Source organism: Bufo bufo, chromosome 5 (assembly GCF_905171765.1).
Source record: "Bufo bufo chromosome 5, aBufBuf1.1, whole genome shotgun sequence".
NCBI classification, from domain to species: domain Eukaryota; kingdom Metazoa; phylum Chordata; class Amphibia; order Anura; family Bufonidae; genus Bufo; species Bufo bufo.
This window is the reverse complement of record NC_053393.1, coordinates 428,615,080-428,640,641: the sequence shown is the minus strand read 5'-3', so window position 1 is coordinate 428,640,641 and position 25,562 is coordinate 428,615,080. Positions and strand designations below refer to the sequence as shown.

Genomic DNA, 25,562 nt, shown 5'->3' with positions numbered 1-25,562 from the left:
ACCCTAGTAGGTGGAGATGCGTAGTATGACCTGACGCTGTGCGCATCAGGTCACAATGCAGAGTAGCAGGTGCCTGATCAGGAGCCCGGTGCCCGATCAGGAGAGGTAGGCGATTTCTTTAAATTATAGTACTGAGCATGGGGGTCTGATCAGAGCAGGGGGATCTGAGCATGAGGGTGGTCATGATCTGAGCATGGGGGGATCTTATCTGAGCAATGGGGGGCTGATCTGACTACTGGGCTCTGATCTGAGCATGGGAGTCTGGTCTGAGCATGATGGGGTCTAATCTGAGTATGGGGGGGGGTCAGATTTGAGCATGGGGGGTCTTATCTGAGCACGGGGGGGGTCTGATCTGAGCACGGGGGGGTCTGATCTGAGCACGGGGGGGTCTGATCTGAGCACGGGGGGGTCTGATCTGAGCACGGGGGGGTCTGATCTGAGCACGGGGGGGTCTGATCTGAGCACGGGGGGTCTGATCTGAGCACGGGGGGGTCTGATCTGAGCACGGGGGGGTCTGATCTGAGCACGGGGGGGTCTGATCTGAGCACGAGGGGGTCTGATCTGAGCACGGGGGGGTCTGACACTGGGAGTCTGATTTGTGTTGTCTGATCTGAGCATTGGGGGTCTTATTTTAAGGGTCTGATTTGGAGTTCTGATGAGGATTGGGGATCTTATCTTAGGTCAGATGAGCACTGGGGGTCTGATGAAAAAAAAAAATTCTCTGCTAATGAAAAATAAGAAAAAAAACTCAGATGATTTTTTCTTATTTTTCTCCGCAAAAACCTAGGTGCATCTTATAGGGCGAAAAATATGGTGACTTGTGTGTAAATGTATAGCTCGTGGCTCCTGGTAGGCATACGTTTTTTTTTTTTTTCTGGCTCTTTGTGTCTGTAAGGTTGGCCACCCCTGGCCTAGTTCATGTCACTTGGACCATTGGAATAATAAATGGTCATCTGTATTTGAAGCACCAAGAGCTGTGTCTAATTGTGTTGTTATTTTCTTACAGGTCCTGGGATGCCTTCTAAGGTGAAAATTCCCCTCATTGTTTCCATTTTGTTTCTTTTGATCAGCGTATCTGTTATCATTGCGATTGCCTATGTTCAGATTCACCATGAGCGGTCACTTTCTCCTGGTTTAAAGGTATATAATGTATTTTCATACATACCATTGTCTCATGCTTGTCCTGGATATTAGTTTAATTTAGAAATTATTTTCATTGAATTATTATAATTTTTTTGTGTTTCTAAAAAAATATTCCTCTGTGTAATAGGGAATGAAAAGATCTATATTGTTAATCGCACAAATGTGGATTTTAGCATATTTAGTGGAGATCCTATTTTAAATAATTGCATGAGAATTCTTTTAGCTTATTGGATTATTCATAACTAGAGATGAGCAAATCGAATCCCACGAAGTGGAATTCGATCCGAATTTCAGGATAAATTCTATTTGCCTAGAAGCCGAATTTCCTCATGCTTCGTGTCAGCGAATTGATTTAACCTCAAATAGTATAAAAAACGAAAAAAATTAAACTTACCTCACAACGGCCTGCCAGTCTCCATCTTGCTTGAAGATCTCATCCGAAATCCCGTGTGGCGCGAGATTACATCTCTCACGCCGCACAGGATTTTGCCCGAGATCTTCAAGCAAGACAAGATGGCGGTGGCCGGCCTGTCGCGAGAAAATGGAAGCGGTAAGTTTGATGTAATTTTTTGTTTATTATTAATTTTACACTCAGATGCGGTGATCATGTATGAATGCGGCATCTGAGGGGTACAATGATGGGGGCGGCGCTGTCGCAGCTCCCTGTCATTGCACCCGCTACTTACAAAAAAATGCGCTTTGTGACGAAGTAATTCGTCACGAAGCGAATTTTTTGGTGAAATTCGGCGAATCACCCGAATCGAACTTTTAAGAAATTCGCTCATCTCTATTCCTAACGCCTAATAATACTTATGTATATTGCCTGGCACCAGTATTCAGCCCCCTGAACAGATTCCTCTATATTGCAGAAGGCATACATGGTTTCAGTCAGTAATTTTATTGTAAATCAATATGCTCTTGAAAAACTATTAGGCCCCTTTCACACGAGCGAGTATTCCACGCAGGTGCAATGAGTGATGCAAACACATTGCACCCGCACGGAATCCGGACCCATTAATTTCCATGGGTCTGTGTACATGAGCATTGTATTTCACGAATCACTTGTGCGTTGCGTGAAAATCACAGCATGTTCTATATTCTGCGATTTTCAAGCAACGCTGGCCCCATAGAAGTGAATGGGGCTATGTGAAAATCGCATCGCATCCGCAAGCAAGTGCGGATGCCATGCCTTTTTCACGGATGGTTGCTAAGAGATGTTGTTTGTAAACATTCAGTTTTTTATCATGCGTGTGCAAAACGCATTAAATCACATTGCACCCGCGCGATAAAAACTGAACAACTGAACGCGATCACACACAAAACTGAATGAACTTGCTTGCGAAATCGTTTTTCATTTTTCACTGAACGCATCCGCAACGCATCTGGACCTAATACGCTCACATTCGTCTGCAATAGGCCTTAACTATTAATTAATCAGCAGTTTTTTAAAGAATTAAATTGAATTAAAGGGGTTGTCCAGGCCACTACCTAAAATGGGTAGTACATTACTTACCCTTCGGTCCCTGCGCCAAATCTGCGATCCCTGCTGGGGTCATGCGATCACCCAACTGGTCACAGGCTCTTCCTCTTACATCCCAACTTGATGTATTCCTATTTCTTTCAACTTTATGTACATTAGGCCTCATGCACACGACCGTTGTTTTATTCCGTGTCCGATGTTCCCTTTTTTTGTGATTTTCTGCGGACCCATTGACTTTCAAAGGGTCCGTTGAAAACTCGGCTAATGCACCGTTTGCCATCCGCGTCCGTGATCCGTGGTTCCAGTCCGTCAAAAAAATATAACCTGTCCTATTTTTTTCACGGAAAACGGTTCGCGGACCCATTCAAGTCAATGGGACTGTGAAAAAACGCGGAGACACACAAGATTTTTATCCGCGTGTCCGCGTCCGTTTTTTCCTATCATTTGCATGGCATTGAGGAAGGAGCGACCGAGCGAGCGTCCTCCTCTCAGTGCGCATGCGCCGACTGAAGACAGGTACGGCGCAGGCGCCAGATTTTGAATGCAAACAGGGCCAGCAGAGAAATATCCCGTTCGCTGGCCCTGTCAATCAGCATGCGGAGGGGGCGTCTTTAGGATAGGAGGATGCGGCTGCTACCAGCAAGTAGCCGCCCTACTTGCTGGTAGCAAGGTAATTTGCATATTTTAAAAGTACGTTTTTAATAGAATCTGCTGAACGAAAATGATTAATTACAGTATGTATGCATAAATCGCATTATAGGCATTATAAGTAACCAAAAAAAAACTAAACGGTTTAGTGGGGTGACAGAAGCCAACATGATTTGTGCTAATTGTACTTAACTGTGAGGTGTTCTCCATTATCTTGCTAATATAACATTTATGAAGAACATACATTTTTAAGTTGAGTTAAGAAATATAGTCTGTTTCCTTTGGTTTTGATTTGTTTGTGTTTTTGCTTTTCTGTTCTAAAGCCTGTATTGCACTGCCCGATTTTTTGGCAGAAAATTCGCTAACATTCATCCGGCAAACCACTATAGAGCTTGGGGACAAGCGATGACATAGCTGCGGAGGAGATCAGTGCATGTAATAGCAGCTGTCACCTCCGCTAGCGAGGCAATTGCTAGGAGGGGACGCTTCTTCCCGGCAATTGTCTGCCACATCAGGCTGCGTAATACAGCCTTAAAGGGGTTATCCAGTATCTACAACAGCCCCCCATGTGCCGGGCCCCTTACTGGGAATATACTTACTCCGCTCCCGGCGCCACTCCTGGCCCCCGCATCACCGCTGCTGCTTCTCCCTGTACACAGAGAAAAACATCCGGTGTCGGGGGAAAGGGAGCAGCCAATGGCAGGCGGTGACGGGGATGAGCCTTCCTAGCATCACCCGCAATGCTAGGGAGGCTCGTTCCGTTCCCGCCTGCCATTGGCTGCTCCCCTCCGACATCGGATGTTTTCATCTGTGTACAGGAAGAAGCAGCAGCAGGGACCAGGAGCTGCGCCGGGAGCGGGGTAAGTATATTCCCACGGAGGGAATATCCGAATCCGAATTTATTAGCGGTGAATCACGATAAAAAATGTCTATTTCCTGGCTGCAGAGAGCCTGTATAGTGGTGTAGAACACTGTGCCTTACAGTAACACGCATAGGGAGTCTGCTGTGGTACTAAAACAATACTGTGAGTCCGTATGACATGCAGATGACAGGCGTCACTCTTAGAATCACTGCACACTTCACTTATTTGGGCAGAACTAACCAAATAATTCAAGTGTGAACTCAGCCTTAGGCCTCATGCACACGTCCACAAAAACGAATCCGCAAAAAATACGGCTGATGTCCGTGTGCATTCCGTATTTTGCAGAACGGAACAGCTGGCCCCTAATAGAACAGTCCTATCCTTGTCCATAATGCGGACAATAATAGGACATGTTCTATTTTTTGGCGGACATACGGAACATACGGAAACGGAATGCACACGGAGTAACTTCCATTTTTTTGGCGGACCCATTGAAATGAATGGTTCCATATACAGTACGCAAAAAAAAACAACAGAATGGACACGGAAAGAAAATACGTTTGTGTGCATGAGGCCTTACAGGTCGATGTTAGCGCCAAGTATAAAGAACCGTGCAGAGGCCCAAGATCCTACTGTAGCGTCAAGAAGAAGCGCATTCTTTTTAAACCGTCGTCTTTTTAAACCGTCGTCAGCTGATTCCACATATATGTCTACAGAACCTGTTCTATTAAACGCTTATACAATTAGAGCCCCCGACAGAGTGGAGAGGGTGTCAGCAATAGGTTTGTGTTGACGTCACTGATTATTTTGCCCTTCCTCTGATCCGTCAGAACAATAATGCCCCAAAAAACAGATCCTGTCTGTGGAGCATCAGCCGTCACTCAGCATTTGGTCAGTAATCCATCAGTATTGCTGATGCCAAAATAAACAGGAGTGGATCCAAAACAGAGATGACACGTGACTGGAATATTTGCATGTCTTCTGTGTTTTGTACCCACTCCTGCTTTTGGATACCAAATCATAAGCCAATTCTGATGGGACCATACAGGCCTTACAGCTGCTACACAGACAGGATCCGTTGTGTGGAGGTATCAAAACTCCTATGAGATCAGTATGCCACCCTGACACAGAAAGATATATCAGTTCTAGTAGTTCCTTTTATTCTTCATGAAATAGTAATTCTGGGGCATTTTTTCTAGAAATTCTTTGTTGTGCCTTTTCTTCTGCTATTCCTCCTAGAAATCTATCAATAAATTGACAACTGTGTGTTACCACCAAACCTCAGCTACCATACCATGTCAAAGGGTGAGAAGACCTAACCTGTACGGTTTGTTCCATGTTACATACAATTTAGAACATTTATTTTCCAATTAGGGTCGACTAACGTTTTGTATATAGTGACAACGTATGTAAGGGCTCATTCACATGATCGTATGCGTTTTTGCAGACCACAAATTGGACGTCCTACTCCATGATAGAAATTCTTGTCCGTATTTGCGGACAAGAATAGGACATGTTTTATCTTTTTTGCAGATGCTGACAGCACACGGTGTTCTGTCCACATCTTTTGCAGCCCCATTGAATCCGTTATTGAGTGTTGTATTGTGTGGCTTTTGTAGGTTATTGTGCAGGGACACACCGCATTGTAAAGGGGGGGATGGTTACATCCGATTACAGGACTGATATTCAGCCCTGTTTTGACACATACATGTTCGGCCAAGCCACAGACGTATGTGTATGCGAATGATAGCTGTCGGCAGGACCATCATTTGGTCGACAGCTATTGAATGTGTATGGCCACCTTAAAGGGAACCTGTCACCAGTTTTATGGTGTCCTAACTAAGGGCAACATATATAAGTGACTGATTCTCTTAGCACAATGCTGGGTCACTTTCTTTAATTGACCCAGTCAATCTGCCAACATCTTGTATTGAAAAGCTCCAGCTGATAATGATGAGTCCTGAATATTCATGAGCTCCTGACTCTCCCCGCCCACGTGCTGCAGATTGACAGTTATTTTCCATATGAATCAGCAGCAGGTGGGCAGGGGAGGGGCTATAGCTCTGAATTAAATATACGCTGGACTTAATGACATCACGCTGGACTCAAATCAGCTCATTAGCATGCGGCATGTGGCATCTTTGTGTGTACATTATGAGGTAACCATCTGTCACACCAGTAAGTGAATACATCTAAGGCACTTTTTAGTAGTTAATGATTGTATATAATTAGTTAGATTATAATCAAATATCCACATGACAGGTTCCATTTAAGTACACTGCACGTAGTCTATATTGTCAGACTTAAGGGGGTTATCCCATAAAAAATATTCTACATTTTCCAGCCAGTACCTGGATCTGAATACTTTTGTAATTGCATGTGAAAATTTAGTATAGCTACTGAGTTATTAACTGAAATCTACCTGTATAGCGCCACCTGCTGTTTTTCTCCTTATTTCTCTGTCCTGCTCACTCAGATGGAAGCACGTGCTCAGTTCCTTCCTCCAACTGCCGCCACCCGCAGTAGAAAGGACATGTCCCTGGATAAAGTGCACACCCCCGAGCTACCAGCTTGATATAAATCTAGCAGAGCAATGAATAGGCAGATCACTAGATCCATGTGAGGTACAGGGCTGGTTCTAGCTTTATTAGAAAGGTATTGTCATGTGCTATATGATGTCTTTTTACATTCATTATGGGATAACCCCCTATAAGGCAGATACATGGTGTATGTGTAGATATATGGCCATGATTTTGTAAGTATATATAACTAAATGTAATCATTAATTAACATAAATTTAGGACATTAATATTGGCAATCAATAGGATATTGCCAGCTGTGATTCTCCTTTGCTAGATGGACAGATCAATATGTAACGTTCCTGACTTATGATATACCGTAGTTGCACTATTCAGATACAGATTGCTCCTTCGTAAATCTTGAGTGATTCTTTGACGTATCCTATCATTTGCAAAAAAGGAAAGAAAAGCAGAGTATTCTTGATACTTAGTACATTGAATAAATACCATACAAGACAACCTGTACACTAGTAGCACTAGTCTGCACACTGATCTTTTTATGTATCCCTACCCTATAGGGTGGTCCTATATAGTCATGTCCATGGCCAGAATTACATAAAGAAATATCAGTAGTCAGTCTAGGACAAGGACCTACATGATGGTTCTGTCAACCAAATCATTATCTCTGGTTTTATAATCTCTCAGGTATAACCTGACTAGTGACGTCAGCCTGAATTACAGATAATAAAGCATTCGTTATTACTGATCCCTTTACTAATATGTGTTCTGTCTGCTCAGTATGGCATAGTGCTGGATGCAGGATCTTCAAGGACCACAGTATATGTGTATCAATGGCCGGCTGAAAAAGAAAACAATACCGGAGTAGTAAGCCAGACCTTCAAATGCAACGTTAACGGTAAGAAAAGCAATTGTATTGTTATTGTGAAACTATTAATTGCATATATTGCATAGAAAGTGCAAAAATCTAAAGTCCTAGAGATGTTGTTACATGAATCAAAAGAAATTGGCTACATCTAAATTGGCTGTGTCATTTTTGTCCTTGAAGGCAGAACAATCTGTTCAATTTGTCGGCCAGTTGACATATTAACAGAGTGAATTCTTAAAAAGAATTCCAATCTTTATTCACATTACACAATCTGTTACATTATAAGACTGAGAGCACTAAGTGCGGTAATACAGATTACCTAGTCTAGGTGGATGGCCTGAGCATATCTGGAAGTAGAGCATAACCAAAATGTATAATAGTGCCAAATCAGGACCTGATTAAAACAGTTTTGCTTGGGTTGATATGAAACTCTGTTCCTCAGTTATGATATTTTTTCTTACTATAAAAATTAGGCCTTTGGTGCAATAAGGGTGTGACCATTGCTCTTATTGCACCCAAGCACCACTCATTTCTGTGCCCAGCCCCTCCCTGGCTGCTTTGCCATTGCCTGGTCCCATCAACAAATCAGTCAGGGAGGGGCTTGCCATAAATGAGCAGAGCTTGGGTGCAGCAAGAGCAACGCTGACACCCTCATTGCACCAAAGGCCTACTTTGCATATTAAGAAAAAGTATCATAACTCCGGAATGGAGCCTCAGATCAACAAACGAAATACAGCATATTAATCAGGTCAACCGTATTCATGAGCTCAAGGCTTTCCTGACCTCCCGTGCTGCCAGTGACAGTTTTTCACTACTACTATAAGTGGTGGGTGGGAGGTACAGCTTTGAACTCATTCCTCAATAAGCGCTAGGCTGCTCAATACAGGATTTTAGCAATACAACTGGTACAATTAAAGAAAGTTAACCAGCATTTTGCTAAGGCTGCTGCCAAACGTTCAGGTTTTTTGTATGCAGTTTTTGAGACAAAATCAGGTGTGGATAATAAAGGGAGAGAAACTATAAAGGACAAATATTATATTACCTATTTATTTAAATCCTCAACTGGTTTTGGCTTTACAAACTGGATTAAAAAAACTTGAACATGTGGCAGCACCCTAGATCTGTCACTAGTACTGTATATGCTGCACTTAGGAGAGCAAAAAACAAGTGACAGAATAGCTTTAAGGCATACCCGAGCTTTCAAAAAAGTTTGCGTAATGGCTTTGCTTCATTGTAGAATTATAACTCTGAGGGAGCAGGTATTTTCGGGCTTCCCTAATGACTTCATCAGCCATATGATTCCCTGTTTCAGATGCACAGCTAGATGCATCACTATCGCAAGCAGTGGGTGTCTCCCTTCTATGGAGTCTGCCAGTACTTGACTGCAGCGACCTCACTTCTCTTACATCCCACTATATTTGTTTTCTTCTATGGAGCTCAGAAAGCTGATAAGGAGGGGGAGATCAGACTTACAGAAACAAAGGAGCTTCTCTGCCCTTCAAAGGCTGTGTAGTGGAAGTGCTTCTATCAGATTCAGGCGCTCAGCTAGCTCTGACACGCACCTATTTCTTCTGAACCATCTCTGTTACTAGAGACGGATCTAGCCTAACAGGCAGTGGACTGCAAATGACCTAGTGGCCATGACATGTATAGCTTTTTTCAGGTGGATGCAGGCAGATTTTTTTTTTTTTATGAAGTGATTTAGAAATTTTCCATTAAACCACTCTCTATTATAGTAAATTATGTAAAAGTACAGTGACTCTTTAAGTTAAAAGGGTCCATCCTGATAACAGATTCATTTTAAGAACAAAATCCAGACAATATACTGTCACCCAAATCATTTTGTGCAAGTATTTACCTTTGTGTTTTACACCTATTTTTGTATGCTCATTTGAATACAACCTTAGGCTGAATTCATCTTTTACTCCAGGCATGTATATACAAATGTATGCATATATAGTTAAATATGTCTGTCATTGACTCCAACTTCGAGTTGAACAGCGAATCAAATTCATTCAAAATCAGCCCCGATGGGCTGGCTCCAATTGTCAACTCACAGCTGCCCCTTGATTGACAGGGCTAGATATCTCGACAGGCCTTATCAATCTTGGGCCCAAGCCATTGCTCCGGGCATCAGCGCAAGCGCAAACAATCAGCTACTGCTATCTGAACACTAGAGATACAGACTGTGCTAGCGACGCTGACGTCTTGGTATACCTAGAAGGGGAGATGGCCCTCCTCCGTTTCAGGCCGCTGCCTCCACTTCCAGGTGTACTGAGACACAAGCGCAGTTGGCAACGGCGCAGGCCCAAAATTGACAGGGCCTGGTGACCTGTTTGGCCCTGTCAAACAAGTGGAAGGTGCAAGTTTTTGACCAGCAGAGCCAGCTCGTGGAGGCAACAGGGACAGCCAGTACTAATTGTGAATGAATTCAATTTGTTAGAATCGATTCGCTTAGCTCTCCTCCCTTTATATAAAAAAAAAAAAAAGTTTGCCTTGCTGTATATGTTTGGTAATTTGTTTTTAGCAGCATCTTCTTGGAATGAAAAGCTTGGTCTTTTTCATCACAGATAAGAAACTAAAGTATACCAGCCATATGAATGCAAAAGGGGCACTGCCATATGTTTGGCTTTTGAAGTTTATGAGGATGTTGGCATATACATTCGGAAATATCTGCCACACGCACAGAGTAGTTCAGGTGCCGGACTACTACATTCTGCAGTGGACAGAGCTTGTAATTCACTTCAATGGGAGCAGTGCCGCAGTAAACGGCTCTATCCATTACCCAATGGATGGAACTGTGTAATTCAAGCGCCGACTGATGCGGATCAGTGGGGGTGGCAAGAGTTGGGCCCCTGCCAATCCTATCAAAGTACTGGAAGACCCCTTTAATGAGGATTTGTAATGTATATATATATCTTTACATCTCCTATCACTTTCCAAATGGGAGTGAACATGTGAATATAGTTCAAGAATGTTCCAAAATAATGCTTAGTTTTGTTTTCAGGCCTCGGGATTTCCAGTTATGCGGGCGAGCCTGAAAAAGCGGCCCAGAACATTGACAGCTGTATGAAGAAAGTTATAAGTATCATTCCATTTAATCAGCAGAACAGCACGCCTGTATATCTGGGAGCCACAGCAGGGATGAGGCTTCTCAGGTGAGTGATTTACTACATCATTACATAATAGACAGGCCTGTGAAAACATTGTTTCACTCCATCAAGTGGATCTATGACTTTAAATCAGTGGAACTCAAGTAACAGAGTATTTGTATAGCTCGCGCTCTAAAATAGTATCCCTGAATATAGATCTTGGGGGGGTTCTGGTGGAGGGATAGAATTATTTCCTTATCGACAATTTGTCCACATTGGTGATCCCAATGGATGAGATAAATGTAGATACCCATTGGGCACTATGGAGGAAATGTGAGCAATATACAGTACAGACCAAAAGTTTGGACACACCTTCTCATTCAAAGAGTTTTCTTTATTTTCATGACTATGAAGGCATCAAAACTATGAATTAACACATGTGGAATTATATTCATAACAAACACAAGTGTAAAACAACTGAAAATATGTCATATTCTAGGTTCTTCAAAGTAGCCACCTTTTGCTTTGATTACTGCTTTGCACACTCTTGGCATTCTCTTGATGAGCTTCAAGAGGTAGTCCCCTGAAATGGTCTTCCAACAGTCTTGAAGGAGTTCCCAGAGATGCTTAGCACTTGTTGGCCCTTTTGCCTTCACTCTGCGGTCCAGCTCACCCCAAACCATCTCGATTGGGTTCAGGTCCGGTGACTGTGGAGGCCAGGTCATCTGGCGCAGCACCCCATCACTCTCCTTCATGATCAAATAGCCCTTACTTTCAAAGTTTTCCCAATTTTTCGGCTGACTGACTGACCTTCATTTCTTAAAGTAATGATGGCCACTAGTTTTTCTTTACTTAGCTGCTTTTTTCTTGCCATAATACAAATTCTAACAGTCTATTCAGTAGGACTATCAGCTGTGTATCCACCTGACTTCTCCTCAACGCAACTGATGGTCCCAACCCCATTTATAAGGCAAGAAATCCCACTTATTAAACCTGACAGGGCACACCTGTGAAGTGAAAACCATTTCAGGGGACTACCTCTTGAAGCTCATCAAGAGAATGGCAAGAGTGTGCAAAGCAGTAATCAAAGCAAAAGGTGGCTACTTTGAAGAACCTAGAATATGACATATTTTCAGTTGTTTCACACTTGTTTGTTATGAATATAATTCCACATGTGTTAATTCATAGTTTTGATGCCTTCAGTGTGAATCTACAATTTTCATAGTCCTGAAAATAAAGAAAACTCTTTGAATGAGAAGGTGTGTCCAAACTTTTGGTCTGTACTGTACATGCTCTGTCTTTTGAGCCATACTCATTGAAGGTCACCTTTCCATCTTCTCAGAGTTTTGTTTCCTGTAAACCGCTTAGGTTGAAAAATGAAAGTGCCGCTCAAGAAGTCCTTACCAGTATTGAGAACTACTTCAAAACCCAGCCATTTGATTTTAGAGGAGCTCACATCATTACGGGTCAGGAGGAAGGGCTGTACGGATGGATTACAGTCAACTATTTATTGGGAAATTTCTTGGAGGTGTGTGCAAAAAATGCATGATTTCTATTCCCGCCTTTAATCCCAGCAGGCCATTTTAATTTAACCACATTCAGTATTTTTATGGTTTACATAAAGGTCTGCATGAAAAGGTAGTCAACATCAGGAAAGCCATTGGTCACATCAGGGGTATGCTAATAGTGAAGCTGTTGATACAGCTATGTAGAGCACAGAGAAAAGGTCATTCATTATCAATATTGTAATATTTCAGAATTGAGAAGGTGAACAGGTTTATGGGGTTGGATGTTGTAGATAATTACAGATGTTTAGAGGAGATCCACCACTAAGGATACTCTTCTATTAGCTAGCCTCTACCTCTGAAGGAGCCAGTGGTACCTGTAAAGAAAGCCATACTTAACTGCTCCCTGATGCTGATTTCAGGCTCCTAGGCTTCCTTCACTGAACTTCTGGTCACCATCTATCACTTTCTGCCGGGATCACTTGCACCACTGCAGCCAATGACTGGTTTCAGGAGTGACATCTCTACAAGCGGCATGTGATCCAGCAGGGATGTGCTCCTTGGGGCCACGTCACCTCTGAGGCCATGCAGAGGTTGACAGGCAGCGACTGAAAGTCTAGTGACGAAAACCTGAGAGCCACAGAGGCAGAACAGAGCGGTGAGGAGGAGGCAGGTGTAAATCTCTTCACAGGTACAGCTGGGTAGGAAATATACAGTATATAAAAAAAATAAAAATCTTGGGAACTCCTTTAATGATTTCAGTTGATCTGTAGTAAGACACCCCATCATTGTCCTGTCATTTCTGATGTAGAAATAGGTTATCCAACATCTTTATAGATGTGAAAAGGGTTGATTAAAGGTTTGATTTTACTTTGCTTCACAAAATCCTGCATTTTTAGCAGATACATATAGTGTATAGGTGTTTACTGGAGACACGTGTAGTTTTTTTTAATGTCGTTTTTGAAGCCAAAATCAGATGTGGATCATAGGAGGAGGGAAAGTGTTAAGGACAGCTACAACTTCTCCACTTTTTTCAATCCACTCCTGGTTTTGGCTTCAAAAACTGCATCAAAAAAGCTGAACGTGTGTCAGCACCCTAACTGAGCATTGCTAAGGAGTGCCTGTTTTCAGTCGTATTCTGTCTAAGAAATCAGGTAGGCAGGGTGATGGACAGTGATAGGGAACATGTACAGAGCCAGGGACTGGGATAGTGACAAGGGGCAGGCTGGGAATCTATGTTCTCAGAGCTTTGTTAGGAACACTCTTTACACCCTGTTTTCTAGAACAAACATCTTTCCCTAATGAAGTATATTACAAAAATGTTTAATACTCTTGTCCCTACACTATATTAAAAAGAAACTGAAATGACATTTACGCTTTAAAGTATTAACATGCCTCCTACTTTAGTTACTACTTTGACATCACACTCTATTCTGTATGGTATCTACTGGAATGCACAAAAAAACACCAGGACTTAGGCCCCTTGTACACGACTGCATGTTTAACGTCTGCAAATCTCAGATGCACAAAACACAGATACTGGCCAAGTGCATGCCGCCGTTTTTTTTAACTACAAAAACAAAGGCACATCTGGAAATAAGGTACTAAGTGCTATTAGCAGGGGCCCGGCTGATCAGCAGCAGGGGCCTGGCTGTCAGTATCAGCCGGGCCCCTGCTGCTGATCAGCCGGGCCCCTGCTAATAGCACTTAGTACCTTATTTTCAGATGTGCTGTATCTGCCAGCATCGGTGAAAACACAGATGCCGGCGGATTAACCCACTGTATGCCGCGATCACTCTGACCGCAGCATACAGGGGGTTTGCGGCAGCTTGTACATCCCCATCGGGTCTCCGTGCTGCGGTGACGGGGAACTGAGGGTTGCTATGGCAGCCCCGATGGCTTGAACAGGCATCGGGACTGCCAGCTATGGAAGCCCAGGAGATCCAGCCCCAGGACTGGGTGTCCTAGGCAACTGTTAGCGTCTTACAGTGTAAGACACTGACAGTTCAATACACTAAAAGTGCAACACCAAGCGATCAAAAAGGCATATGCCCCCTAAAATAGTACCAATCTAACCATCACCTCATCCTGCAAAAAATTAGCCCTTACCTAAGACAATCGCCCAAAAAATTAAAAAAACATGATTTTTTTTTTGTTTTAAAAATGCTTATATTGTGTTAAATGTAAAAAAAAATAAAAAATGTAGACATATTGGGTATCGCGGCGTCCGTAACAACCGACTCTATAAAAATACCACATGACCTAACCCCTCAGGTGAACATTGTAAAAAAATAAAAATAAAAACGGTGTAGAAAAAGCCATTTTTTGTCACCTTAGATTACATGAAAAGTGTAATTGCAAGCGATCAAAAAGTCATACACGCCCCAAAATAGTGCCAATTAAACAGTCATCTCATCCCTCAAAAATGATACGCTACATAAGACAATCACCCAGAAAAAAAAAAAAAACTATGGCTCTCAGACTATGGAGACACTAAAACATGATTTTTTTGTTTTGTTTCAAAAATGATATTATTGTGTAAAACTTAAATTAAAAAAGTGTGTGTGTGTGTGTGTATATATATATATATATATATATATATATATATATATATATATATATATTAGGTATTGACACATCCATAACAACCTGCTCTATAAAAATATCACATGACCTAACCCCTCAGGTGAACACCATAAAAAAATAAAAGTAAAAACGGTGTAAGCAATTTTTGGTCACCTTACATCACAAAAAGTGTAATAGCAAGCGATCAAAAAGTCATATGCACCCTAAAATAGTACCAATCAAACTGTCATCTCATACCGAAAAAAATGAGCCCCTACATAAGACAATCGCCCAAAAAATAAAAAAAATATATGGCTTTCAGAATATGGAGACACTAAAAAATTATTTTTTCAAAAATGCTTTATTATGTAAAACTGAAACAAACAACCAAAAAAATCATATTTGATATTGTCGTGTCCGTAACAACCTGCTCTATAAAAATACCATATGATCTAACCTGTCAGATAAACATTGTAAATGACAAAAAATGAAAATGGTGCCAAAACAGCTATTTTTTGTTACCTTGCCTCACAAAAAGTGTAATATAGAGCAACTAAAAATCATATGTACCCTAAAATTGTACCAACAAAACTGCCACCTTATCCCGTAGTTTCCAAAATGGGGTAATTTTTTGAAAGATTCTACTCTAGGGGTGCATCAGGGGGTCTTCAAATGTGACATGGCACCTTAAAATTATCCTAGTGAAATCTGCCTTCCAAAAACCATAATCACGCTCCTTTCCTTCTGCGCAATGCCGTGTGCCCGTTCAGCAGTTTACAAACACATATGGGGTATTTCTGTAAACTACTGAATCAGGGCAATAAATATTGAGTTTTGTTTGGCTGTTAACCCTTGTTTTGTTAGTGGATAAAAATTGATTAAAATGGAAAATTTGCCAAAAAAGTGCAATTCTGAAATTTCATCTCCATTTTCCATTAATTCTTGTGGAACACCTAAAGAGTTAACAAAGTTTGTAAAATCTGTTTTGAATACCCTGACGGGTGTAGTTTCTAAAATGGGGTCACTTTTTTGGAGTTTCTACTCTACGGGTGCATCAGCGGGTCTTCAAATGTGACATGGCAGCTTAAAATTATTTCAGTGAAATCTGCTTTCCAAAAACCATATGGCATTCCGTTCCTTCTGCGCAATGCCGTGTGCCCGTACAACAGTTTACGATCACATATGGGGTTTTTCTGTAACCTACACAGAGCAATAAATATTGAGTTTTGTTTGGCTGTTAACCCTTGCTTTGTTAGTGGAATTTTTTTTTATTAAAATGGAAAATCTGCCAAAAAAGTGAAATTCTGAAATTTCATCTACATTTTCCATTAATTCTTGTGGAACACCTAAAGGGTTAACACAGTTTGTAAAATTAGTTTTGAATACCTTGAGGGGTGTAGTGTCTTAAAGGGGGTCATTTGTGGGTGATTTCTATTATGTAAGTGTCATGCCCTGCTCAGACTATGTACGGAGGTCTGCCAGATTAGCAGCACGTGTCTAGTCATTTGTTTTGTTTTGGAGTCGTGCTAGATCTGCCTTCCTTCAGGTGCTCTGGGTGGGGTCGTTGGTTTAAATTACTCTCACTCCCAGGGTTCCGTGCGGGTTATAGCTTCTGTCAGGCTGTGGAAGCAAGGAAGGAAGGTTTGGCTGTTCCTGCTCTGATAAGATAAGTTGGTTTCTGATTTCTTTGGTTTGCTGTCTAGGCTGTTTGAGTGATGTATGTCCCCTCCAGGTTCTGAGGGAGCAGGCTGCCCCTTTTCCCATTTCACCATCTCAGGGATTCCAGGGTATTTCCAGCCCAGGCACAAGGACACATTATTCCCACCTTCAGGGTCTGAATGTGGGCTTAGCAGTATAGGGAGAGCTGTTAGGGATTTGCTAGGAGGTGACCTTATCCCCAGCTTCTCGCCTAGAAACTTGTTTTGTTTAGTTATCTGTGTATCCTAGATCCTGTCCGCCGTGACATTATAACCCGCCAAAACTGTGACTACCATTGCTCAGCATTTTTGTATTGGCGTCAATTGATGCGCTAGAGGTTGCGGATCTGCGTAGTTCGGTCACACGGTGTCAGAATGCTCTGGCATCAGGTGCAGGTCAAATTTGTGGGGAGCCTAAAGTCGCTCTTCCTGAGAGATTTGCAGGGGGTGCGGATGATTTTATCCGCTTTAAAGAGTCATGCAAGTTGTATTTTCGGCTGCGTCCATCTTCGTCAGGTGATGAAAGTCAGAGGGTTGGTATAATCATTTCTCTGCTTAAAGGGGACGCACAATCCTGGGCCTTTTCTCTGCCGCCCGGTTCTTTGGCCCTCCGGTCGGTGGAAGAATTTTTCAAAGCCCTGGGATTCATTTACGATGACCCAGATCGGGTCTCGATGGTGGAATCAAAATTGCGTAATTTATTACAGGGTGAACATACTGCAGAGGTTTACTGCGTTGAGTTTAGGAGATGGGCTACTGAGTCAGAGTGGAATGACCCCGTGTTACGTAGTCAGTTTTGTCAGATTGAAAGATGCCCTTGCTTTTCATGAGTACCCAGATTCTTTGGAGAATGCTATGTCTTTGGCAGTACGGTTAGATAGACGTATTAGAGAGAGGTGTAAGGCTCCCTCTGCACAAGGGATCCCTTCTGTGAGTGGTTTCGTCTCTACTGCTTCCCAGGGTGATGGTACAGGTAACTCTGGGGTAGGGGAGGGACCCATGCAGCTGGGTCAGGTATCTTTCCGTTCTGGTAGTAGAGACTTTAGGAAATTGCATAAACTATGTTACTACTGTGGGAAAAGTGGTCATTTTATTTTTGCTTGTCCTTTTGTTAAACCGCATGTTGATAAGAAAGAGGAAAAAAAAACGTCCTGACTCTTGGTAGCGTGAATGGAGTGGTGGAGCAAGCAGGTATGCAAGCTCCCAGTAATACTCGTTTTCTCCTTTTAGCTATGGTGGCGCTAGACTCAAGATTTTTTTTTGTTGAAGTATTCATTGACTGTGGTGCTGGGGTAAACCTTATTGACTTTCTTTTTCTTCAAAATCTGGATCTAAGTACTTGCACTTTAAAAAGAGAGATTCCGGTTTTTTCAATTGATTTTTCCCCTCTTTCTCAAAGGAGTCTCACTCATATTGCTCATGGTATTCAGTTAAGGGTGGGTGATTCACATGTGGAGATGATGTCTTGTTTTGTCATGAAGGATTTGCACGCTCCTATAGTCTTAAGGTTACCGTGGTTGACAAAACATAACCCAATTATAGATTGTCAAGCAAGACAAATCATTGGTTGGAGTGAATTTTGTTCGGATAATTGTCTTGGCACATCTATCTCTGGTGTGTCCACTATGGCTCTACCTCAGTATCTCTCAGATTTTGCGGATGTCTTTTCAGAGGGGGGGGGGGCTCAGGAATTGCCCCCTCATCATGACTATGATTGTCCAGTTAATCTCATCCCAGGGGCTAAGTTGCCAAAGTATCGGCTTTACAATCTTTCTCAACCCAAAAGAGAGGTCATGCGGAAGTATATCGCCGAGAGTTTGGCAAAAGGTCATATTAGGCCATCTAAGTCTCCGGTGGCAGTAGGTTTATTATTTGTAAAGAAAAAGGATGGATCGCTGAGACCTTGTTTGGATTTCCAGGAATTGAACTGTATTACGGTCCGGGATCCGTATCCCCTTCCTTTGATCTCCGACCTTTTTGATCAGATTGTTGGAGCCAAGGTGTTCTCCAAGTTGGATTTGAGAGGGGCCTACAATCTGATCAGAATCAAGGAAGGGGATGAGTGGAAAACGGCCTTCAATACACACGAGGGTCATTTTGAGAATCTGGTTATGCCTTTTGGGTTGACGAACGCGCCAGCGGTATTTCAGCGATTCGTCAATGACATTTTCCATCATTTGGTGGGGAGGTTCGTAGTAGTTTACTTGGATGACATTTTAATTTACTCTCCTGATCTGAAGACCCATCAGGATCATGTGAGACAGGTTTTGACGATCCTTCGGGAGAATAAATTATATGCCAAATTGGAGAAATGTGTGTTTTCTGTGCAGGAGCTTCCGTTTTTGGGATATCTGCTTTCTGACTCTGGTTTTCGTATGGACTCCGAAAAGGTACGGGCGGTTCTGGAATGGGACCGACCAGAGAATCAGAAAGCTTTGATGCGGTTTTTGGGGTTTACTAATTATTATAGAAAATTTATTTTGAACTATTCTACCATTGTAAGACCTCTGACTGATATGACTAAGAAGGGCGCCGACGTCTCTGTCTGGTCAGATGAGGCATTGCAGGCCTTTTCGACTATTAAGGAGTGTTTTGCGTCTGCTCCCATTCTGGTGCAGCCCGATGTGTCTCAGCCATTCGTGGTGGAGGTTGATGCATCAGAAGTGGGGGTTGGAGCGGTGCTGTCGCAGGGTTCATCTCCTGGCAAGTGGGTCCCGTGTGCTTTTTTTTCCAAGAAGCTCTCGGTCGCTGAGAAGAATTATGATGTGGGAGATAGAGAGTTGTTGGCCTTTGAGGAATGGTGTCACTGGTTGGAGGGGGCATCTCACCCCGTTACAGTATATACGGATCATAAGAACTTGGCTTACCTGCAATCTGCCAAGCGTCTGAACCCTAGACAGGCCAGATGGTCACTGTTTTTTACCAGGTTCAATTTTGTGGTTACTTTTCGCCCGGTGGTTAAAAACATCAAGGCGGATGCGTTGTCTCACAGTTTTCCTGGGGGATGTGATTCAGAGGATCCTGCTCCGGTTTTGGCTGATGGGGTGGTGGTCTCCGCTCTGTACCCCGAATTGGAGATGGAGGTGTTGGAAGCCCAGGAGGGGGCTCCTGGTTCTTGTCCCCCAGGGAGGTTGTTTGTTCCTGAAGGACTGCGATACAAGGTATTCAAGAAACATCATGATACTGTCCTTGCTGGACATCCTGGTGGTAAGTCCACCTTTGATCTTGTGTCCCAGAGGTTCTGGTGGCCCGGGTTACGTAAGAGCGTAGAGGATTACGTGGCAGCTTGTGAAACCTGTGCACGGTCAAAGGTTGCTCATACTCGACCTGCTGGTTCACTTTTGGTGGTAGTTGACCGTTTTAGTAAAATGGCTCACTTTATATCGTTAACTAGTCTGCCTAATGCCAAGACTCTTGCGCAGATTTTTGTTGATAATATCGTTAAATTGCATGGTATTCCTTCGGATGTGGTTTCTGATAGGGGCACGCAGTTTGTCTCCAGGTTTTGGAGGGCGTTCTGCTCTCGGCTTGGCATTCAACTTTCATTCCCTTCTGCTTTTCATCCGCAGTCGAATGGACAGACAGAGCGTACTAATCAAAACCTGGAGACCTACTTGAGGTGCTTTGTGGCTGAGAATCAGGAGGACTGGTCCTCATTCTTGTCCCTAGCAGAGTTTGCTTTGAATAACCGTAGGCAGGAGTCCACGGGTAAGTCGACATTTTTTGCCGCATACGGTTTTCATCCTCAGTTTGGTACCTTTTCTGGGACTAGTTCCTCTGGGATGCCAGAGGAGGAGAGATTTTCTTCTGCCTTGTCTTCTATCTGGCGGAGGATCCAAGTGAATTTGGAGAAGATGGGTGAGAGGTATAAGCAAATGACTGACAAGAGACGTGTGACTGGTCCGGACCTGTGTGTGGGTGATCTGGTGTGGTTGTCCACTAAAAATATTAAACTGAGAGTGCCATCTTGGAAACTGGGTCCAAGATTTATTGGTCCGTACAAAATATCTGCGGTGATCAATCCAGTAGCGTTCCGGCTGGATCTTCCGCAGACTTGGAGGATCCATGATGTATTCCACAGGTCTTTATTGAAAAAATATGTGAAACCGGTGGAACCATCGCACATTGCATGTGTCTAGTCATTTGTTTTGTTTTGGAGTCGTGCTAGATCCGCCTCCCTTCAGGTGCTCTGGGTGGGGTCGTTGGTTTAAATTACTCTCACTCCCAGGGTTCCGTGCGGGTTATAGCTTCTGTCAGGCTGTGGAAGCAAGGAAGGAAGGTTTGGCTGTTCCTGCTCTGATAAGATAAGTTGGTTTCTGATTTCTTTGGTTTGCTGTCTAGGCTGTTTGAGTGACGTCTGTCCCCTCCAGGTTCTGAGGGAGCAGGCTGCCCCTTTTCCCATTTCACCTTCTCAGGGATTCCAGGGTATTTCCAGCCCAGGCACGAGGACACATTAAATTCCACCTTTAGGGTCTGAATGTGGGCTTAGCAGTATAGGGAGAGCTGTTAGGGATTTGCTAGGAGGTGACCATATCCCCAGCTTCTCGCCTAGAAACTTGTTTTGTTTAGTTATCTGTGTATCTTAGATCCTGTCCGCCGTGACAGTAAGCCTCACAAAGTGACTTCAGACCTGAACTGGTCCTTAAAAAGTGGGTTTTGGAAATTTTCTGAAAAATTTCAAGATTTGCTTCTAAACTTCTAAGCTTTCTAACATCTCCAAAAAATTAAATGGCATTCACAAAATAATCCAAACATGAAGTAGACATATGGGGAATCTAAAGTAATAAATCGTTTTGGAGTTATTACTATCTATTATAAAAGTAGAGAAATTGAAATTTGGAAATTTGCTAATTTTTCTAAATTTTTGGTTTATGTGGTATTTTTTTTATAAATAAAAATGAAAATTTTTTTACTTAATTTTACCACTGTCATGAAGTACAATATGTAATAAGAAAACTGTCTCAGAATGGCCTGGATAAGTAAAAGCGTTTTAAAGTTTAAAGTTATTACCACATAAAGTGACACATGTCAGATTAGCTAAAAATGGCCTGGTCCTTAAGGTGAAAAATGGCTGGGTCCTTAAGTAGTTAATATGTTACAAAGAATGACAGTAGATTACATTTTGACACTAATTGCTATGTGTCATATAGCCAGTGTAGAAGAATCAAATGATGAGATCTTCTTTCCTGACATTTATTCATACATTCCTGAAGCTACAAGTCACACTCCTATTAGTATAATTTTCTTGTCAGCTTTGCTGCTTGATTGGAGGGTTAGGTCCCTCTGAAAGCCATTTACAATTTCCATTTTGATATACAAGTATACATAAATAACTGAGTAACAGAGTATACTTTACTTATGCAGAGTAGGCATTACTTATAACTATCCGATAAAAGTTGACCGGTGGTACATATAGGTGTGCCTGCTCCTCCTCCCATTGGTTGCTTGATGCACAAGGAGGGGACTAGTAGCAGCACACCATATGTGCAGGGTCTGCGCTCCTGAACATAGAAGCCCAATGGCTTAGGTAGGTTTAGCGTAGGACCCGCCTGACCTGAGACCACCTTGGTGTTTGGTAGGCGAGCACAGATGTGTTTTGATCAAAATATATTGGCTAAGTGTCTCAGATTCTATCATATCAGAGTGAGGACTTTGTCCATATATAATACTTGCATCTACTTACTAAGTGCATTATTATCTTATTTCTGTGATTTTCTTCAATAATATGGGCAGGGACATCCGCACATTTATATATCATACCGTGCAGAATGTTTTTATTTTTGTGTTTTCTGTGATTTTTTTTTTGTTTATGACAGAGACATTACCTGCGCTACATCTCCTGTATAACGTTTGCACATCCTAAATTTCTGTGACATTCAGTGTAATTTTTTCGCAGCTGGTGACAGCGACATTACCTGCGCTACATCTCCTGTATAACATTTGCGCATCCTAAATATCTGTGACATTCAGTGTAAATTTTTTGCCGCTGGTGACAGCGACATTACCTGTGCTACATCTCCTGTATAACGTTTGCGCATCCTAAATATCTGTGAGATTCAGTGTAATTTATTTGCGCATACAATTACAAAACCTGCGCTGCTGTACGTGTGACATACAGTACAGACCAAAAGTTTGGACACACCTTCTCATTCAAAGAGTTTTCTTTATTTTCATGACTATGAAGGCATCAAAACTATGAATTAACACATGTGGAATTATATACATAACAAACAAGTGTGAAACAACTGAAAATATATCATATTCTAGGTTCTTCAAAGTAGCCACCTTTTGCTTTGAATACTGCTTTGCACACTCTTGGCATTCTCTTTATGAGCTTCAAGAGGTAGTCCCCTGAAATGGTCTTCCAACAGTCTTGAAGGAGTTCCCAGAGATGCTTAGCACTTGTTGGCCCTTTTGCCTTCACTCTGCGGTCCAACTCACCCCAAACCCTCTCGATTGGGTTCAGGTCCGGTGACTGTAGAGGCCAGGTCATCTGGCGCAGCACCCCATCACTCTCCTTCATGGTCAAATAGCCCTTACTTTCAAAGTTTTCCCAATTTTTCGGCTGACACTGACCTTCATTTCTTAAAGTAATGATGGCCACTCGTTTTTCTTTACTTAGCTGCTTTTTTCTTCTATTCAGTAGGACTATCAGCTGTGTATCCACCTGACTTCTCCTCAACGCCACTGATGGTCCCAACCCCATTTATAAGGCAAGAAATCCCACTTATTAAACCTGACAGGGCACACCTGTGAAGTGAAAACCATTTCAGGGGACTACCTCTTGAATCTCATCAAGAGAATGCCAAGAGTGTGCAAAGCAGTAATCAAAGCAAAACGTGGCTACTTTGAAGAACCTAGAATATGACATATTTTCAGTTGTTTCACACTTGTTTGTTATGTATATAATTCCACATGTGTTAATTAATAGTTTTGATGCCTTCAGTGTGAATCTACAATTTTCATAGTCATGAAAATAAAAAAAACTCTTTGAATGAGAAGGTGTGTCCAAACTTTTGGTCTGTACTGTACTTGCAAGCATATATACCATTTAATATGCTCAAGGCGAGCAGTAAGGGACAGGGAAGTGCCCGTGCTGATGATGGTGTACGCAGAGGCCGTGGCCCTGGGCGCGTTGAAACTGTGCCTGCTGCCAGAGCACAAGAAAAACACTCATCCACAATACCTAGCTTCATGTCCCAGTTTGCAGGGCAGCACAGGACACCACTCTCGAAGTCACACCAGTGCGACCAGGTGGTCGGTTGGATTGCAGCAGATAATGCTTCCAGTCGGTTAAGCACTACCCTGTCTTCCACCAAGTCCAGTCTCAGTAGCCAAGAGTCTGGTCAACAGAATCCTCACCCTGATCCTCCTTCCTCCCACCATGGAGAGTCTTGGCAAACAAGTGATCCCACACTCGGATATTCCGAGGAGCTCTTTTCATCGCCATACCTTGATTTGGGCCTCTCACCAAGCCCGCTTGAAGAGGGACATGAGGAGATCTTGTGCACTGATTCCCAAACTCTTGAGCATCCACAGTCAGAAGAAGATGAGGGTGGGGAACGGCAATAAGTGTTTCAAGAGGTGGATGATAATGATGAGACACAGTTGCCAATAAGCCAACTGCAATTAGTGTCTCAAGAGGTTGATGATGAGACACAGTTGTCAATAAGCGAGCCGAGTGAGGACAGCAGTACAGAGGGGGATGGATCCGCAGCACCGTAACAGGCTGAAAGAGGCAGTGGGGTGGCAAAAGGGAGAAGGCGGGCCACACCAAACAGGCCCGCAACTGTTCTCCGGAGCGCCACCTTGCGGCAATCTCCCTTGTCAAGGGGTAGGTGTTCCGCAGTCTGGCGCTTTTTTTAGGAAAGTGTGGACGATAAAAGAATTGTCATTTGCAACCTGTGCCGTACCAAAATAAGCAGGGGCGTGAACACTAGCAACCTCACCACCACCAGCATGATCCGCCACATGGCATCAAAGCACCCTAATAGGTGGGCCGAACACCTGGGGTCCACAATCAGTCTCTGCAGGTCACACCACTGCCTCCTCTTCCCCTGTGTTACGTGCTGGCCAATCCCCTGTCCAAGACGCAGGCCCGGATGCCTCCCGCCCTGCACCTGGATGTTCGCAAGCACCATCAGCTAGCACATCCACTTCTGTGTCCCAGCGCAGCGTACAGATGTCCATACCCCAGACCTTTGAACGAAAGTGCAAATACCCAGCCACCCACCCACAGGCCATAGCACTAAATGCGCACCTTTCCAAATTGCTGGCCCTGGAAATGTTTCCATTTAGGCTTGTGGACACTGAGGCTTTCCGCAGACTGATGACAGAGGCCGTCCCTCTTTATTCAGTCCCCAGCCGCCACTATTTTTCCCGGTGTGCCGTCCCCGCCTTACACCAGCATGTGTCCCGTAACATCACCTGTGCCCTGACCAACGCAGTTATTGGGAAGGTCCACTTAACGACTGACACATGGACAAGTGCTTTTGGCCAGGGACGCTACATTTCCCTGACGGCACACTGGGTGAACGTTGTGGAGGCCGGAAGCGAGTCATACCCTGGAATGGCGCAGGTGTTACCGACGCCAAGGATTGAGGGCCCTACTTCTATCAGGATTTACGCCACCACCTACATTAGTGGCTGCAACCTCCCCCCCCTTTCTCATCCTCCACTTCCACCTCTGAATTCTCATCTTGCAGCACCAGTCAGTAGCTGGAAGCAGTGTAGCACTGCAGTGGGGAAGCGGCAACAGACCAAGCTTAAACTAATTTGCTTAGGTCACAAACAGCACACCGCCGCAGAGCTGTGGCAGGGTATAAGGGACCAGATTGAGATGTGGCTCTTGCCACTCAACCTACAACCAGGCATAGTTGTGTCTGATAATGGCCATAATTTGGTGGCGGCTTTGAAGCTCGGCAAGCTCACACACATACCATGCCTAGCCCACGTGTTCAACTTAGTGGTTCAGCGGTTTCTCAAAACCTATCCCAATTTCCCGAGCTACTGTTGAAGGTGCACTGCATGTGTGCCCATTTCTGAAAGTCATCTACAGCTGCCGCCAGTCTGGCAACGCTGCAGCAGCGCTTGCAATTGCCAGCTCACCAACTGTTGTGCGACGTGAGCACGCACTGGAACTCCACTAATGGGCAGTAGTGGAA

At 43.3% G+C, this 25,562-nt stretch overlaps 1 protein-coding gene and 1 long non-coding RNA gene across 2 annotated transcripts in view; one reads left to right on the top strand and one right to left on the bottom strand.

Moving 5' to 3' along the window:
* Positions 1-25,562, top strand: part of ENTPD3 (ectonucleoside triphosphate diphosphohydrolase 3) — a 70,954-nt gene that overhangs the window by 25,545 nt on the left and 19,847 nt on the right. The window contains exons 2-5 of the mRNA XM_040432194.1: positions 1,007-1,140; positions 7,452-7,569; positions 10,547-10,697; positions 12,000-12,159. Of these exons, the coding sequence (XP_040288128.1) occupies positions 1,015-1,140; positions 7,452-7,569; positions 10,547-10,697; positions 12,000-12,159 (555 nt within the window). The 5' untranslated portion in view covers positions 1,007-1,014. The remainder of the gene's footprint in view (positions 1-1,006; positions 1,141-7,451; positions 7,570-10,546; positions 10,698-11,999; positions 12,160-25,562) is intronic.
* Positions 57-21,173, bottom strand: LOC121001223. The gene is made up of 3 exons (XR_005779006.1): positions 21,163-21,173; positions 5,596-5,601; positions 57-145 (listed from the first exon to the last, which is right to left on the bottom strand). It is a non-coding gene; the product is annotated as an uncharacterized LOC121001223 (long non-coding RNA).